Source organism: Empidonax traillii, unplaced genomic scaffold (genome assembly GCF_003031625.1).
Source record: "Empidonax traillii isolate 1590-97213 ecotype Southwest subspecies unplaced genomic scaffold, ASM303162v1 scaffold58:size1836614, whole genome shotgun sequence".
Taxonomy (NCBI): Eukaryota; Metazoa; Chordata; class Aves; order Passeriformes; family Tyrannidae; genus Empidonax; species Empidonax traillii.
Window position 1 is genome coordinate 694524 of NW_020955251.1, and position 17293 is coordinate 711816.

The 17293-nt window shown below is 37.9% G+C and overlaps 1 protein-coding gene across 7 annotated transcripts in view; it reads left to right on the top strand.

The window, feature by feature from the left end:
* The window catches only part of RBM33 (RNA binding motif protein 33), a 102670-nt gene that overhangs the window by 9775 nt on the left and 75602 nt on the right, over positions 1–17293 (top strand). For all 7 annotated transcript variants that reach the window (XR_003570756.1, XM_027879782.1, XM_027879783.1 and 4 more), the window contains exons 2-6: positions 972–1050; positions 5872–5920; positions 7863–7939; positions 9994–10279; positions 11403–11513. Coding sequence is in view for 6 of the 7 variants with exons in the window: in XM_027879782.1 (XP_027735583.1) it covers positions 972–1050; positions 5872–5920; positions 7863–7939; positions 9994–10279; positions 11403–11513 (602 nt within the window). In the remaining variant the exon portion in view is untranslated. The remainder of the gene's footprint in view (positions 1–971; positions 1051–5871; positions 5921–7862; positions 7940–9993; positions 10280–11402; positions 11514–17293) is intronic.

A 17293-nucleotide genomic window follows, 5' to 3' on the forward strand; every position in this document is an offset into this window, starting at 1 on the left:
GTTCTGTGCACTTCTGGGAAGCTCCTGTCTATGGAATGACCTTCATTGGCAACATTTTCCAGTAATTTATCTCATGCTCTGTCTTTTCCTTGGGTAGTCTTCACCTCACCAGTGAGAAGAGGGAAAGCTGTGCAGTACATTATGGTTTTTTATTATTGAAACATGGAGGTGTTGGTTAACAGTGGCTGAACATGAGCCAGCAGTGTGCCCAGGTGGCTAAGAAGGCCAGTGGCATCCTGGCATGTGTGTGTGGCCATCATCATCCCCCTGTATTCGGCACTGGTGAGGCCACATCTCAAGTCCTGTGTTCAGTTTTGGACACCTCACAGGAAGAAAGACACTGAAGTGCTGGAGCAGGTCTAGAGAAGGGCAGTGGAGCTGATGAATGGTCTGGAGCACAAATCCTGTGAGGAGCATCTGAGTGAACAAGGGGTGTTTGGTCTGGAGAAAAGGAGGCTCTTGCTCTCTACAACTCCCTGAAAGGAGGTTGTAGCCAGGTGGTCAGTCCTTTCTCCCAGGTAACAAGGGACAGGACAAGGAAATGGCCTCAAGTTGTGCCGGGGGATATTTGGATTAGGTATTAGGAAAAAGAAATTCACAGAAAGGGTTGTAAAGGATTGGAACAGGCTGCCCAGGGAAGTGGTGGATTCATCATCCCTGGAAGGGTTTGAGTGACATGTGGATGTGGCACTTGAGGACATGGTTTAATGGTGAACATGGTGGTGGTGCTGGGTTGACAGTTGGACTTGGTGATCTGAAAGCTCTTTTGCAACCTTAATGATTCTGTGATTCTGTGTTGGATATTTGACTGCTTTTACTTCATGTTAACTTGGAAGGTAGAAAAAGGTATTTTTGCGTTTTCTGAACAACGCACACTCCCCCACACCCACCCATAAAATCCCATCTGTGTGGTTGCTTTGGAAACCTCTCATTTCAGTAAGAATTATTTAACGTGATCACCTTCTTTACAGATGATGACTTTGATCAGTTTGATAAGCCTGGTGCAGAAAGGTCTTGGAGAAGACGAGCAGGAGATGACGACTGGGACAGGTAGGCAGAGTGTTTTCATGTTCAGTTTCTGTGTGCTGAACGGCATTGCTCTGTTTTCCCATTCTGGCATTTTGTGTTCTAACATTTAGAGCAGTGCACATTCAGATACTAATGAAGATGTTGGTTGTTTTGCATGTGTCAGCCCGTGCTGGGTCGTGCCAAACATGTACTTGCCTTGAGGAATGTAGAGCACTATGAATAGATACCATTTAAAATTGGATAAATACAACGTATTTGCGGTGTGTAATTTTGCAATTAGTGTCTTGATTTTCCTTTTAAATATGTAGTGGATCTTGGTGGTTTAAATAGTTAGAATTTGCTAGTACTTAAATTTACTCCACTTAATTTTTAAATTTTTTAAAATGTGTTGTTTAAATTTTTATTCTCAAAGTCCCACTTTCGGTTTTACATTGGGATTAGCAGAGCTTAGGGATGGGCTTCTTCAACAATGTGGCTTGTAAAGATATAGAAGTATGTAAGCACTTGGATTTTGGGGCAGGCAGAATAAATATGTTTTTTTTATGTGAAAGGAATCTGGCTGGGAAAGGAATCAAGCACCTGGCTAGACTGGTCTATTCTTTCAGGGGGAATGTTTCACTAATTTATGTTATTTTTCTATGATTCCTTTTTAGTAATAGACTTGTTCAGACTTTGCCAGTGGTTTTCAGTGTCAAAGGCAAAAAAGAACAACCCATTCCAAATAGATTTTTATCTGCTGTAATAATCACTCAAATGATTGTAGTAAACAAATTTTACTCTAAGTGGTTTTCCAGTCAGCTGAACCCTTGGAGTGAATCAACTGCTCTACAATTATTGTCATTCCAGAGGGATTAGTTTCCTCTTCCATGCTTTTCTGCTAGGTTAAGTGGGTAGTTTTCATTGCTGTAGGAGGCAAGTGTGTGACGAAGGAATTTGGACAGTAGCTCCAGTTTACAGGGTGTTCTGCTGTTTGCTGGTGGGGAGTCTCTGCTCTCTGTCAGCCAGTACAGCTGTTAGAGGGTTGGATGGCGAACTGCACCAAGGAGCTGCTGTGGTTTGAGAATGGAATCAAAATAATTCGTTCAGGCTGGGTCACTGTACTGTGCTGCCTCCCAGTCCTGGGTCTGGGTATTCAGAAACCCTGAAATAAGTTCTGAAGGCAAGGTGTTTTGTATTAGCATGTTTTTTGAACGTTTTTCGTTTGCTGACTTTGTGGTGTGAATAGGTGGGCTCTGTAGATGCTGACTGGTCACATTTAGTTTTAGCTATCCTACCTATCACTGCAGAAAATTTGGAAGAGTGAAACAGCCATTGCATCAGAAGTTTTAAGCTTATTCCCCGTGGTAAACTCCCTGCAGCAAAGCTGTTTTTAATGGGGCATGACAGAGGTTTTAGAGTATTTTCCCTAAACTGAGACTCTGAAGCACACAAGGATTCAGTTTTAGGAAAAAGTTTTACTTTATGTGTTTATTATTACCTGCATATAGCTTAAGATCGATATAAAAAAATGCAGTAATTCAACTTACTGAAATTGTAAGAGAAGTGGTTTCAGGTGCAGAGCAGAATATTCCAGAGCCTCATAATTTCAGAAGTTTGGTTTGGGTTTTTTTTTTACAACTCTATCTAGTAGAATATTATTTGCATGTTTTGGAATATTGTTTTTTAAATATTATTATTCTTTTCAGATTGCCAGGGTGTATTTGGGAATGTAAAATTCTGTGTATGTCTTGGCAATTACAAATTTTGAACATGGATATGTTGTCGCCTGTTGTAATTGCTTCAAGGTTTTACCTACTGGCTTAATTCATTATAGGACAGTTTATTGAAGATGGAAAAAAGGCTGAACAAACACAGTAGTCTTGGTAGTAGTAGTGTTTTAATCCTTCGTGCTTTGTTTTGCAACCTGAGTATTGTTCTGGAGGGAGGTGGAGTTCTGCTGTTAGTCACACACCTTGATCAACCATCAGCTCCTACTGTGTTGTTACTTGACTGAGTCACATCCCCCAGTCATTTAAAAAATAATCTTAAATTTTCAGATATCTATCCTTTCTCAAACTCTGGAGGTGATAACTGAGAGTTGGAAGGCCCCAGTAATTTGGGATACAAATGTAACATTGCTCTTGGAGAACTTCTATTTTTTCACAAGTTCTTTTCCTGAAACAGTTACATCCTTGCTGCTGCTCATGTTTAATGAGGCATGCTTATGAAATTATAGACCAGAAACACATTTGTACATTTGTTTCTTTAGGTAACCCAAAGCTCGGGTTTGGGAAAAACCTGCATTTCTGGTGTTCTCCTTTGAGACGACAGGAATGATTTAGTAGTTGACTTTTGCTGAAATTCACGAGTTCTGACCCTTGCTCATTTCTCTGTTCTGGTAGAAAACTTTCCACTTTTTGTTGTCTGCCTTTTTTATTATTGCTGTCCTTATTTGGTGAACTGAATTTATTCAGTGCAGGGAACTTTAGGTGTCAGAAGTTAAGGCATTGTAAGGAAATGGGTCAGTCTCTTGTGAGAGCAGTGAACTCAGATTATCTTAGCCCAGAATTTCCTAGCACTGTGGTTTTGGAAACTTTTGTATCTTGATGAGAGTGAGGGTGAGATGACTGGAACTATCACAGATGTGTACTTTTTTTCCAGTTCAAGTTATTTTATATGGTTTAGTGTGGTAGCAAATGGCAACCATTCATTTTTGTCTGTTTTTTCTCAGCTAGTCTATGATCTTTCAGTATCCTTGTTTTGTGTGCTCTGTGTTTTTTAGTTTGTTTTGGTTTTTTTAATGGTCGGATTTAGTACTTCTGGTCCTCTTTGAGATAGATAACTTCAGACACGGCTGTTTCAGAAACCTTGAGCTAGTACAGATTTCCTGTGCAGGCTTTTCACTGTTACTTTATTTATTCAAAAAGTTATGGTCATTTTTCTTGTTTTAATTAATTAACGAAAATACTTGAGTGACATTGACTATTTCAAGAGGTTTGAAATGACATCCGGTAAAGGCTTTTGTTTCTCATATTGGCTTCATTTATATGCTAGTGCTGTCAAGCAATAAACCAAAGCTTCTAAAAATCTAGAATATGTTTGCAGTTATTTCTATTCATCAGTATTAATATTTTTCTAAAAAAATCACATCAAGGATGTTTTTTAGTAACACAATAAATATCCCTCACTATGTTTAGAAAACTAATTTAATCTTTAACTTTCTTTTCCATTCCTTTTCTTAATCTGAATTTCTTACTTCCTGAACTTGTTTTTTTGTCTTCAAATGCTGCTGTAACACATACTGTTGCCGTCCTTTGGAATTTCTCTAGTGCAGTTTTATTAAAAGCTGTCAGTGGTGGACCATAGTGCTGGGAAAGATTTTCAAACCCTTTGGTGCATTTGTCAGGTTACTGGCAGCTGAAGAGATTAGTGATTTTTACAGACAAAATTGAAGCAGAAAATGCTTCTGCAACCATTTCTATAAGGTAGAGTTTCCTGTCTCTGAAATAAAGGGCTTAAATTTTAGTCAGTTGGCTCTTCGGAATGTGTCATGTATCTTATGTCCTAATTTTTGTTAAATATTACTGTGAGCATAAAAAGATTGCTATTTGTTTATGTTCAGTCATTCCTGGAAATATTTGAGATCAGTAACCATGGATAAATTCTGTGTACTGATAATAATGTCCTATTTAGGGCTGATTTGGCATATCATCTGTTCTTTCCTAGCCCACAAATTTTTATTCCCCTTCCCACCCCCGTGTTATCTGTACAGTAATCAGCTCTGAAAGAGACATATCCATCTGCAAAAGCAACTCTTAGCAGGGATTTATATCTTGGAACTGCCTCCCCGTTTTCGAGTATTTACCATGTAGTCCTAAGGAACTCTTATAGAAATTCCTGTTCTGCTCATTTAGCACATTCTCACTTTGGAGAATTTTGTTCTTGTGCAGTATCTAAGGCATGGTGGTTTTGTTGATTTTTTTTTTTTTTTTTTTTTTTTTTTTTTTTGAAAGCTATGCAGGTAGAAATTACAAACTACAGCTAATATTTCAATGCACTGGCATCTCATTTAAGTATTGACATGCGTGTTCTATTGTCAATAACAACTATTAATTATAGAAGAGGGGAATCTGTTTATCCTGCCACTAGATAATTCTTTCACTGAAGGAAGAAGAATGAGATTAATCAATTGTTCTAAAATTTAACTAATCTAGGCTGTAGTTCTTTGTGTTGAATCTTATTTGTGGGACAGTTGCTATGTGATGGCAGGAGTTTTGTAAGCCAGGTATTTCTGTGCTTCCTGAATTCTTGAACACAATTATAAAAGTGGTGAAACATGCACTTGATTTTGTCACCCTACAGGTATCTGACCTTACCCTCAACTTGAGGAGGAGGGAGTAAAATATTTAGGGAAAATCTAGGCCTGAGCCTCACCTTTAGGGAAGATCCAGGCTCCCAGGCCAGCTGGCCTCCCTGTCTCGCTTTGTCCCTGGGGAGCTGGAAATCAGCAGTTTGGGCAAAATGGCCTTGAAGTGTAGGATCTAGGATGGGGACCTGGCTATCTGTGTTTTGGCTGGCTGTGCCTGTATTTTGGCTGGGTTATTGTGCTCTGTTTATTGTAGAGAAATGGAAAGGAGAGCATGTGGAAATGAAATGACTGTGCAACAGCACACAATATGTATGGTCTGTTGTTGCACTGAAAAGAGGTATCTCTTTTTCTTGAATACCTTGCTTTTAAAAGGAAGGGTTTGTGCAGACTTTGTGGCAGTTCTCCTCAAGTCAGTTTTTTGAAGCATGTACCCTATAAGGTGTTTGTTTCTGTTTTCTAAGGTTCAGCTTCTTAAGTTTTTTACTGTTTTCCAGTGAACTTGATGATGACTTGCTTGGAGAGGACTTGCTAACTGGAAAAAAGGTGAGAAATGTGCTTTAAAGTGAATTGTTGCAGATATTAAAATGTGAATGTTGTTCAACTTACCCACATCAGGTGTTTGGTTTGGCCTCATGTATTTATGGTCACCTCCCCAAAGCCTGACAGCCACAGGTGCCTGAGCTCTGCGCTATTGCCAGCGCTCTGTGCACCCAGAATTGTGTTTCCTTTTGTGAAAAACCTCCAGGTGAGGCTCTTTAAAATACATCTTTTAGGAAAACGTTTTTTTTTCTGAGATAGTATTTCTTCTCATAACACACAGTTCAAAAAGGATATGATTCTCAAAATGAGAATCTCTGTAACTCATATTGACTTAACAATTAAAAAGAGAAGGCAAAACAAACAAAAAAAATAGGCCTCCTGAGTGCTGATTAGCATGCTGGAGAATTTAATTCAAGTGCTGGTTTCCTGGCTATTAAAAATTACTTGTCAAAATACCGACAGAATTTACCAGAGAGTAAGTAAAAAAGAAATCAGTGATGTCTGTTAAAGATCACCCTCAGTGTGCACAATCTGCTGCTGTGTTGTCTGAGGAGTAAGTGGTGGATTTTCCCTTTTACAGTGAGGGGGAAAAGCATGGGAGCAACTGGAACTGGAGAACATAAACAAGTTCTCACCATGTCTGCTGTAGACTCCTCATGCTGATAACCATTTCCAAAGCTGAACTCTGTGAAAAGAACTAAATGTATGTTTGGGTTTGCCAGATATCTACAGGAGAAGACAGGATTCCTGTTTGGGAAATCAAACTGGCTAGTCACCTCTTTCTGTATTTTATCTGCTAAATGAACTCATTGACAAAGTAATTTTTTAAAGTTTTAGTTGGAGATTAATAGATTGGTTAAGAAAGGCAGATCTATTAAGAGTTGAGTTTCATTTGATGTAGTTTTCCATAACCACACTCTATATGTTGCAAATAAGCTGCTTGAAACTATTCTGTAAGTATTCCCATTTAAAGATAGGAAGTTCTGTAATCTCATGTACTGGTTTAAGAAAGAAAATAAAATTCCAGGAGTATAGGGATTGCAGATGTGTGTTATGCAGTTATCAAAAACGTAATAAACAAAGTTAACATTGTATATATATTTGTAGTTGGAATGCAAGTTGATAAAACTGCTTGCTTATGTTAAAAAATATGAAATTATCTGTGTGAATACTAATCAGTACTAGGTTCTCCAAAGTATTATTTTTTTCTTGTGCTTTTTCTATTCTTTTCAATTTGCAGTGTTACAGGGCAGTATCTGTGGGTATGGACACATATGGTGGGGTAAAAATAGATTTCTCAGAAAATCTTCCCTCAGCTATTTATGATAAACTTCCTTCTACTTAATCTCATCTGAGTATTTCTAGATAAATCTACCTTTGTATAACCTTTCTGCTTCTTACTTGAGGGGTTGGAAGTGTTGTTTAGCAAATCTGCAGTTCTCTCTTCTGAGTGGGTATTTATTAAAAAAAAAACAACCAAACACCCCCTCCCCCCCCCAAAAAAAAAAAAAGACGTTATATCCTTTTCTCCAGTCTGTATCTTTGCTCTCTAGAACTTACGGTAATTTCATGCATTTTCTTGACTTGCCTAATGCATCGGGGTCACAAGGCCATGAACTAGAGCTTAACCTTTCTTCCTTCCTGGTCTTAAGTGAGTTGTCATTTTTGGCTGTATTTGAGAATGGATCAGTGAAAAATGTTAACAGATAGGCAGATTTGAGTTCTGTAAATTTCCATTTGACTATCAAAGATGTATTTTAAGATTTGTTGTCATGTGTGGTTTTTTTTTTTCTCATCAAATTAGTTAATTTCCTTGAAGGTATGGTCTTAGTCTGAGATGTGTTTTTCATAAAAAAATACTTAGTGTTCAGAAGTGTCAGTAGTTATCTAATTAGTTAAAAGTATATATCTTTTATGTTCATGGTTGACTTTTTCTGAAACCTAGAATCAGTCAGACTTGTCAGATGAAGAGCTGAATGACGATCTTCTGCAAAGTGACAATGAAGAGGAACAAGAATTTCGGTATTTCTTTCCTAAATGTTGTTTTGGATAACTCAAAGCCATTAATGGCTACTGCTACTGATGACTGATAACTACTAAACTAAAGTTATTGTTATATGCTTAAAATAGTTTCAAGTTTTATTTAACCAGTTACTTAGTGATGTGTATATGTAGTGTATTTAAGTGGCATTATTAGCATATCAGTAACATTATTTTTGATTATTTCAATCTCAAAAATTTAAATCTATAAAAAGCTTATAAGAAGAAATGGTGTCGTCTCCTGTCCATATAGAATTAATTATAAACACAGAGCTTAGTTCTTTGCAGCCTCAGTATTGTTGTAAACTTTCTTCTCCTGTGAAGTCCTTTTCTGCCATCTTTCTTTTAAAAATAGCTTACCTCCTAAGACCCTGAGGAGGGGAATTGCACACTTTGCAAGGCTTGATTTGTGGCTTAACTGTTTGTGTGTAATTACACAGCAGAAGATTTGTAACAGGGTTTACAGACTGGAGCAGGTACTTCCATGGGAGTTCCCTGAGGATCCTGCCCTGTGAATGCTCTGTGGTGATAACAGCTCCACAGCTGAACTACGGGCATCACAACTCTAAATGAGTGTCTTGTCATTTTTACCTTTCAAGCTGGACTGAAGCATTGGGGAAGATGCTTGCGATGCCAAAGCGATGCAATACCACTGCTGCTTTTAATGGCCTGTGTGTTTTTCCAGCTTTTCCTTTACTTGTTGCATGCTGTGCAGGGCATGTCATCTGAAGGGGTACGAATGTATATATAACATGCGTGGATATATCTGTATCTCAGAGATCTCCTGTGTTTAGCCATAATTAGCATTAGGAGTCCTGTTGAAGTGTTGGACTGATGATGCTGTGATAAAATGCTCCAGCCATCCAGCTATCCATTGGCTGCTGTTTTCCTTCCTGCACGAGTGAGGATTGGACTATTCCCTTCAAAAGGGGGAATCCCTGTTGGTCTTTGCTGTTTCTTCACTGTATATCCTCCTCGAGACCCCTGGGCAGCATGTAACCACATGAGTGATAAGAAAGTATCTGAAGTGTGATAATATTGCTCAGTGGGAGCAGGTTTCTGCAGACAAGTTTTGCATTTTTAGCAGTTTTATTGGCAGAGAGTGAGAGCTTTTCCCTTCTTCTTCTATTTCCATTCAACCTCATGCTTCTATAGTTGGGAGGATAATGATAATCCTGCATAATGTCTTCATTTTTGTGTTAAATCTTCCCTGTCTTATAGATGCAAATAGCTCAGAACTGCCTGGATCTTTTTCTCCTAAATGTAGGAAAATGGTGAATAATAGGACTGTAAAAGAAAACAAAACAGAACAAATATCTTTGTTTTCATTGTACCATGAGCCCTCAAATCAAGAAGAGCTTCCCCCCCTCTGCTTTTCTAACTTGTCTGCAGTTGGTTTCTTGCTTTTTTATGTGTTGATGGCACTAGCTGTTGTAAAAAGTAAATTCTGAGCTTTGCTTTGCCTGCAGATTATAATCTTGTCAGGTTTTGTATTGATTGTTTTTTTCAGTGTCTGTGCCAGTGCTGTTACTAAGTTGAGAAGGTCTCAGGCATTTAAATTATGGTTATTGACTATGTATCTTATATGAAGTGAAACATTAAATCTGTCATAAAAATGTAACTTTGAATTCAAGATAATCAAGAATGAACAACATGAATACATTTATTAACAAATATTGTACTAGAGTATTCTGAAAGATTGTGAAAACAGATGCAATTATAGCGATTTTATGTATTTTTTGTTAGCCTTGGAATTAAAATTGAATCGAGTCTGCTTTGGTTACCAAGCAGGACTTTTGCCAGTTTGACCTGCTAAACCATCTGGTTCGTTTGATTCCCCTGGTCAAATAGCCTGCAGCTGGTGATAAGCTGCAGTACAGTATGCATGATGAGAACATGGCATGCAGTCAAACAGTGTGTGGGGTATAATTCTGTCCACCAACTTAGAGAATTTATGTTTGTTGGCTTTGTTTTGCTAAATCTTTGTGAGTAGTTGACTGTTACGCTCCAGCCTCTGAATTCCCCCTGTCCCGCAGCTCTCCAGGTGTCACAGTGAGCCTCAATGCCACATCTGGCATGCTGGCATCATATGAGTCCATCAATGATCCATCATTAGAACATGAGTATGACCAAGGGGAAGATGAAATTGGTTATGACAAATCTGAAGCACCTGAAGAATATGCTTCAGAGTATGCAGAGGAAGGACATTATGAAGGCAATGATCCTGAACTGACAGAAGACCAAATAGAATATGGGGAAGAGCCTGGAGAAGAAGATGAAGTGCTAGACCTTGAAATCAATGAACCCCTCGATGAATTTCCAGTGAGTTTCTTTCTATTGTATCTTCAAAGATAACATTGCTTTGCGTGCATAGGGTTTTAGACTGATTTAAAATCTGTTTTCTTCCCTAGGGAGGAGGGTAAATTAGACCTATTATCACTGTCTGCCAGTTTCTTTATCTAGGCTGTGACAAAGTTTGTGTTGACAGCTTGTTTGGCGGTAGGTAATGCTCCTTTGTCATGCGGGAAGGCAGTTGAGAATCATGACCTTGAGGATTGTATCCTTAAGGAAGAAAACAGCTTTGTGTGGTGGAGATACACTGCCAATTGTTAGAAGTACTTAATGCAAAAGCTTTTATCCAGGCTTTAGACAAGATCTGATAAAGTCCTTCGAAGGTGAAAAGATTATTGACCTGCTAAAGACATCTTTAAGGTGCTAATATCCCAAAGTGATTGATGTCCTGCTCGTTCATCCTTTTTGTAACTGAGAACTGTCTAAACCTGAATAAAGAGATTGGAGGTTAGTTCAGAAAATGTCACCTGCATAATTCAATATAATTTAAGCAGCGTATTAGAGAACATGCACTGGCTTTAATTGCTAGTGAAGTGGTTTAATCTTAAAACTGTATGTGATCAGTGAGATGTTTTAAAATACAAGCAAAGTTACTTAGGAAAGCTTTTGCTCGTGTTTTATGTTTATAATTTTTCAGAGTTGAACCTGCTCATATATAAGCACTTGTAGAATGTTTTGAGACTGTTTATATGCTGATGGGGTAAAATCTGATGTTAATGTATATGTGCTATAGATGCATGTTTCCTTAGGTAAGAAAGTACTGCAGTGTGTGCTTCATGAATTTGTAAATGGGGGATGTAGAGGTATAGAAGAAGTTGGGGCAAACACTATCAGATGGGATCTTTATTATGACATTGGTATCTGAGTGAGAACTGCTTTGGTTTTGATGATGTTGCAATTATGGTCTAGTTAAAAGCTCTACTAATTATGCTATATATGTGTCATATCACTTATAATTGACAGTTCTGATAGAGACAATACTTCTCTTCCAGTCTGGAAGCCATGACAACGCAGCCAGACCCCACCTCTTCCCAGGTTTGCAATTCTGTACAGTTTGCCTGTGTCTTTTCATCTTCATGTGTTATTGCTTTAGGATGAAGATTACATGCAATCATATAATGAGCAAGGAATGGAAGAACAAGAAGAATATACAGCTGAAGAGGAGCTGGAAGAATCCCAGACAATGGCAAATGAATCAGAAGAGGTATGTTGTGAATTTAATGGAAACTGAACTAGTTCTTTTAGAGATTGATTTCACAGAATTGTACCTATTACAGCGTAAGAACTGATGCACTTTACCAGTGTTGAATTATTGGTCTTACTACTCTTTGTATAAGATGAATTGTGATAACATCTATATTGTCAGATACCCTCTCTCCCTTGGGATGAAAAACATTAAGAAGAGGCCAAAGTGTGCGTATTTAATCTTGGCTTCAACATTAGTAACTTCAGAGGCCTGTTTGGGTAGGAGGACGACAGGAACACTGCATGCTGTCTGTTAAATCTTTGATAGCTGCGATGCCTCACTTCCCGGGTGGATCATTTGTGCTGTTGGGAGTGTAAATACAGTTCTTGGGTATCCCTCTTTCAGGACGAGTGTGGACATGGAAAATTCTATATTTTAGAAGGGCAAAGGTTAGATTGTTGTTTCAAAAGTTGTGTTGGGACTGAAGTTCCTGTGAAGTTTATTTTACTTCTTCGCTTAGGAAAAAGAATGAGTTCCTTCATTTGCAAGAAGAAAGCTTATGCCAAAGACTGCCAATTATACATTCACTGATTATAGCCCAGAACAGAGGAATCATACCTGTTTTTAATTTGCAGCAAGTTTTTGATGGGGGATTTTTTTCTTTTCCCCAGCAGGAATCTGCTTTAATATTACTTTTATTCCAGCTCTTAATTAAATAGGATTGAATGGATTACCTGCTGAGAAGTGTAGTCAGAGTGTGTTTCCTCTTTGGAGCTTTAACTCATCAGGAAATTAATTCCTCAAAGACACAGCAGTGTTACTCTATGAAGTTCTTACAAGTGGGTGTGGTGTGATGCTCTAGTTGTATCAAACCTATTTTAGTAAAACAACATTCCTTGATAGGTAGAGATCTGCACTGAAAGGGGCCACCTGTGTTGTTCAGTCCTCCACTGTTGCAAGCATGACATCTAGTACCAAATAAACCTTAATGTAGTTATTTCCTACTTCAGAAGTATTTAATCTACTCTTTGAAAGAATTGTGTAGTGTCTAAACATGTTTTGTTCATTCACTGGATTATATGCACCTTCTTTTTGTCATTTTGGAAGTGGAGTGATGCATTTGGGCTCTCTGCAGCTGCAGTCTGAGATGATGGACACAATGCACATCATGTAAAATTAAGTACATAGCTGAGATTCACTGTCAAACTTATGGCCTTAAAAAAGTACAGCTTCATTTTTAGAGTTCAAACTACTGAGAATTCTGTAATAATGATGTTGTCTGGACTCATCCAATTCAGAATTAAATTTCTTTAATTCGAAAGGTACTATTAATGAAAGGTTTTAATTGTTTTTCTCAATAGAGCTTTTACAGAATTTGTTCATCACATAATGTGAACGTTTTGGCCATATCTTTATTTGGTTACTCTACATTCTGGCATTATTCTAATGGTTTGCAGATTGCCACAGGTTTCTTTTTTCCAAAATAGTACCATCTTTTTATTCTGTTCTTATTTCATATGTAGCTTATTTACATTTGGCAGTAGGCTCATAATTGCACTCTCCAAATGAGGATACTGCTAAGAGAGAGAACCTTTGTAGAGTATCCAGTTCTTATTATTGCAAGGTTAGGTGCCACCTCCAGCTCTGAAGAGTGTTCTTTATTTGAGTGTTATATAACAAAACTCTCCCTTAAATCTCAATTTGTAAACAAGGGTAAAGTTGGCATTCTCCTGTAGAGAACACAACACAACAATGGAGCTGTAATGGGTGCAAAGAAATAGCATTAATATCTCTTGGTTGAAATTTGGCATGTGAACAACTGAGAGCGAGCTGACAGAATAGTGTTTGGCCTTGTATTTTATGCAGTTTCCATATTAAAACCAGATAAAGCTTCTTATTATATTGCATGAGGAAGTTTTATAAACCAGCGGAAAAACTGACTGGATGGGGAGTTGGAACATGATGGGAGGAAACAAGTGAATATGGGAATTGAGATACCTGTTAGGAGTGCGAGGTGTGAGGAAAAGGCAGGTAAAGCTTGTGCTTGAAACAGTGCTTAGAACTTTGGATTTGAAATAAATAACATTCTCTGTGGAGCTTCCTTGAAAAATGTAGCAGAGGTTCAGAAAATGTTTTTGCCTTCCTAAGGTACGAAGCAAAACCACTCGATACCCAGAAATTTCAACAGCAAATAGGTGTGGTAGAACAGTCACATGAGGCATCATGCCCTAAATATTTTTAGAGGAAAAATATCACTAATTACTTCTGTGAAATGTGAATGTGAAAATGAAATAAAAATAAAACCTCCTGAAATTAGAATTCATGATTTCTTTGTTTTGTATCAGAACTGATCTGTGAAGTGTATGGTAGGGGATTTGTCATTGCATAAATTTCAACCATGTCTTGGGCTATGCTGATAAGAAATGCAAAGGACTTTAATCAAGAAAACATTTCATGAAAATGTTCTACATACTGCTTTTCTTTTAATAGAATACAGGCTTGGGAAAAAAAGGCCAGTGCATCTGTCTGAGTTTGTTCCATCTGTGTTTAGCCAAAACTTCTGCATTTTAGTACTTCTGTTCAAGTTTGAAGACACTCTTGTCAGCCTGGAGGAAAATGATAAAAAGAGTGCAAATCAAAACATCCAATTTTAAAACATATTTAAAGGCACTTAGGTTTATTATTTTAGTCCCATTTTTCATCCGTGGAGTTGAGGTGCCCTTGGAATAGATGTAACATCCCCTTATCTGCCCTCTTATCTCTTGATTCCCCCAGGACTGAGCAATTGCTGCTGCTTCAGTGTTAGCCTCTAGTAGATGCCTCCACTGCCTATTTTCTGGCTAGTTAATAAAAGTTCTTTGTTTCACCTTTGTAATGTTTCTGATTTAGCCTTTACAACATCTTACCAATCTCTGGCACAAAGCTGTCCAGAACACTTGGCAATCCTATGCTTGGGAGGATCATGCTGAGCAGTGTTTTTTCCTGCTTTCCTTGGGCTGTGTCTTCTCCCACTCCTGGAGGTGCCAGGTGAGCTATCTGGGTCAGGAGCACTCCCTCCTTCTCCATAATGGATCATAGCCCAGCGTGAGGAGTTCTGGTCAGTGGCTGGGCTTTATGGCATAATTATTTAATGAGATGGCAGGAACCTCTGACCTTGTGGTAGAAGAAAGGTCATTCTTTTTCTTTGTAAGGGTCAGCAAAGCTCTTTGGTGGCTTTGTTCAAGGTGTCAGAGTGGGAAATGTAAAGCTCCCTTTGAGGAGAGCTGCCAGAAGCCTCGGCTGGCAAGTCCAGTCAAGTGACCTCAAGTGACCATTCAGGGACTGCTTATGTATATGCAGAGATATTCACAATTAGCAAGTATTAAAAACATCCTGTAAGTACTAGTGTGTCTTAATTCTGTATCTGCAGTTGTATCTTTTTGAAATGTGGTATCCATTCATATACTGCAGTCTTGGCAAAACAGCTCGTCCTGTTTGGCTGGAGATTGGAAAAGCTCATCTAGAAGTCTTGCATGCTCCAACTGTTGAACAAATTGCAGGGGAAGGGTGTGTGCTCCTACACAGCTCAGCTAACCCCTCCTGGAGCTGTATGGAGAGAACATATGGTTGGCTGTCAGACCTGTTTGTGTCTCCATTGCAGCTAATACAAATCCCTCAATAACACGTGTAATCAGACTTGGACATGGGTCAGTTAGCATTCTCCAACTCTGCCTTTCCTTGGTGCCTTCTTTTTCATCCAGTTCTTTGATTTTTTTTTTTCTTTGATATTTAATGCTTGTAAGGCTGTTGTTTGTTAATAGCATGACATTATGCTGATGAATAAAGTGAGTCAGGCCCAGAAAGCTTATACCCAGAAAGCTTATACCCAGAAATTCTTATACCAAAGAATTGGTATAAGTGGCTAGAAACAGAATAGTGCTAGTCTAGAAAAGTTTGAGAAATGTTTTTTATTGTTGTATAGGTAAGTAGTTGTAGTCTGTTACAGCTTGTGTTCTTTTCTTTTTGGAATGGATCTTTTTGTCCCCAGAATGAGTAGTTGTCGAAAGACAATAGTTTCCACAGGTATTTTCTATAGCATTTCATTAAAACATAGCAGAACTTTCCAGGATAACAGGGACTGCATTAACCTTGCTAGTGCTGATTCTGAAGTCTGAGCTACACGTAGAGCCTTGCACGAGTAAGTTTGGCACTCACAGATGAGATTGCATGACCGAAACCAGTCTTTGATGAACAAAAACTGGAATTCCAATAGAACTTTTAATGTGCGTGGACATAGAGTGTGGATGTCTGGGGTTTATGCTTTAAAGTAAAGCAGGAGTGAGGTCAATGTCTTGCAAAACAGCTGCTCCAGTTCTGACATCCAAATCCTGATCTTGAGGGGAAAGTTTCTAAAAACAAACATTGATACCGTAAAATTATGGGGTTTGGGATACTTAAAAACATAGATTTAATAGAGATATTGCTACTCCTTTCTCTTCTGAGAGTCTCTTTTGAAAGTAAAATGCTAACCCTGCCTTTCCCTTTTGTTTGTTTTTATTAAACCTCCTTAGCATCTCTTTCCTTGCTAACGTCCCTCTTCTGTTCCATGAGTCTCAAGAGCCTGTCCTCAGAGGTGTTTGGATTATACATGGATATGTTAATCAGACCAATTGTGCTCAATTTGGGTTTGCTTTTGAGGTTTATATCTCTTTCACTCTTGAAGCTTTGGGGCTTTTTCCCTGCTATTCTGTCTGGTTGTAGCCTTTTTTTTTTTTTTTTTTTTTTTTTTTTTTTTTTTAATAAAGTTCTTACAAAAAACCAAATACATTAGTGAAGTATAAACCTTACAGTTTTTTTGTAAACTTTGACTGCTCCCTTAGCTATATCTTAGAGCATTTTTGTGAGGTCAGAAAGTGTAGTGCTTGAATGTTTACCTGGGATGAATAAAAAACATTTTGAGATAAGGGTATGATAAAATGAAAATAACTTGTGATCAGGAGTCCATTAAAGCCCAGGAACTAAGTACACAGATCATTCATTCACTAGACCAGAGTTATGGTAGCTTTGAGCTGGGGTTTGTAAGGTGTGCTGTCTTTTAAAGCAAAAAGTGTCTTGCCAGATCATCCTGTTTCTGATCTTACCTCCTACTTTTTCTTTTTTTTTTTGTTATGGATGAAGTTGAGCTGCTGGATAAGGAAATCTGCAATCTCTTGCACAATTCCATTAATTCTTTTTCTTGATCTATGAGTTGATATGTGTCCACCTGACTGTCACACTTGCTGCACCTTTATCATATAAATTTCTACACTGATCTAGTTAATTAGAAGTTTAAACCATTTTTGCATGTTAGATTTTGCTCTTTTAGTAACTGGTCCTCCAGCAGCATAAAAGTTATGGTATGTTTAGTGTCTTAGCATGGAACCTGCACATGCATTTTAATTCTAAGAAATGAGTAAGTGGGCTTGTACAAGAAATAACCAAATACACAGTATCCAAAAAATTTAATGGAAAATCATACCATATTAGAACCCTTCTAATTTTAAACTGCTGACATCAAATATTACTTGTGTAACATTCCGAAACATTCTTTTCATCAGGCCAGCACAGGAAAATGAAATGGATTTTTTTTCCCCTATTAATTTGAAGGAGAGGGATCCATTTTCATTTGGGACATTATCTAAATAAATGTTCTCTGTTGTAGAGAAAACTGGAAAGTAAATGATGGCAAGGGAGTAGCGTTCCAGAATACAAATTCAGTATTTTTGAATTTTATCCAGTACTGTTCTCCATTCTCTTCATCAGTTGGTGAATTTAAACTA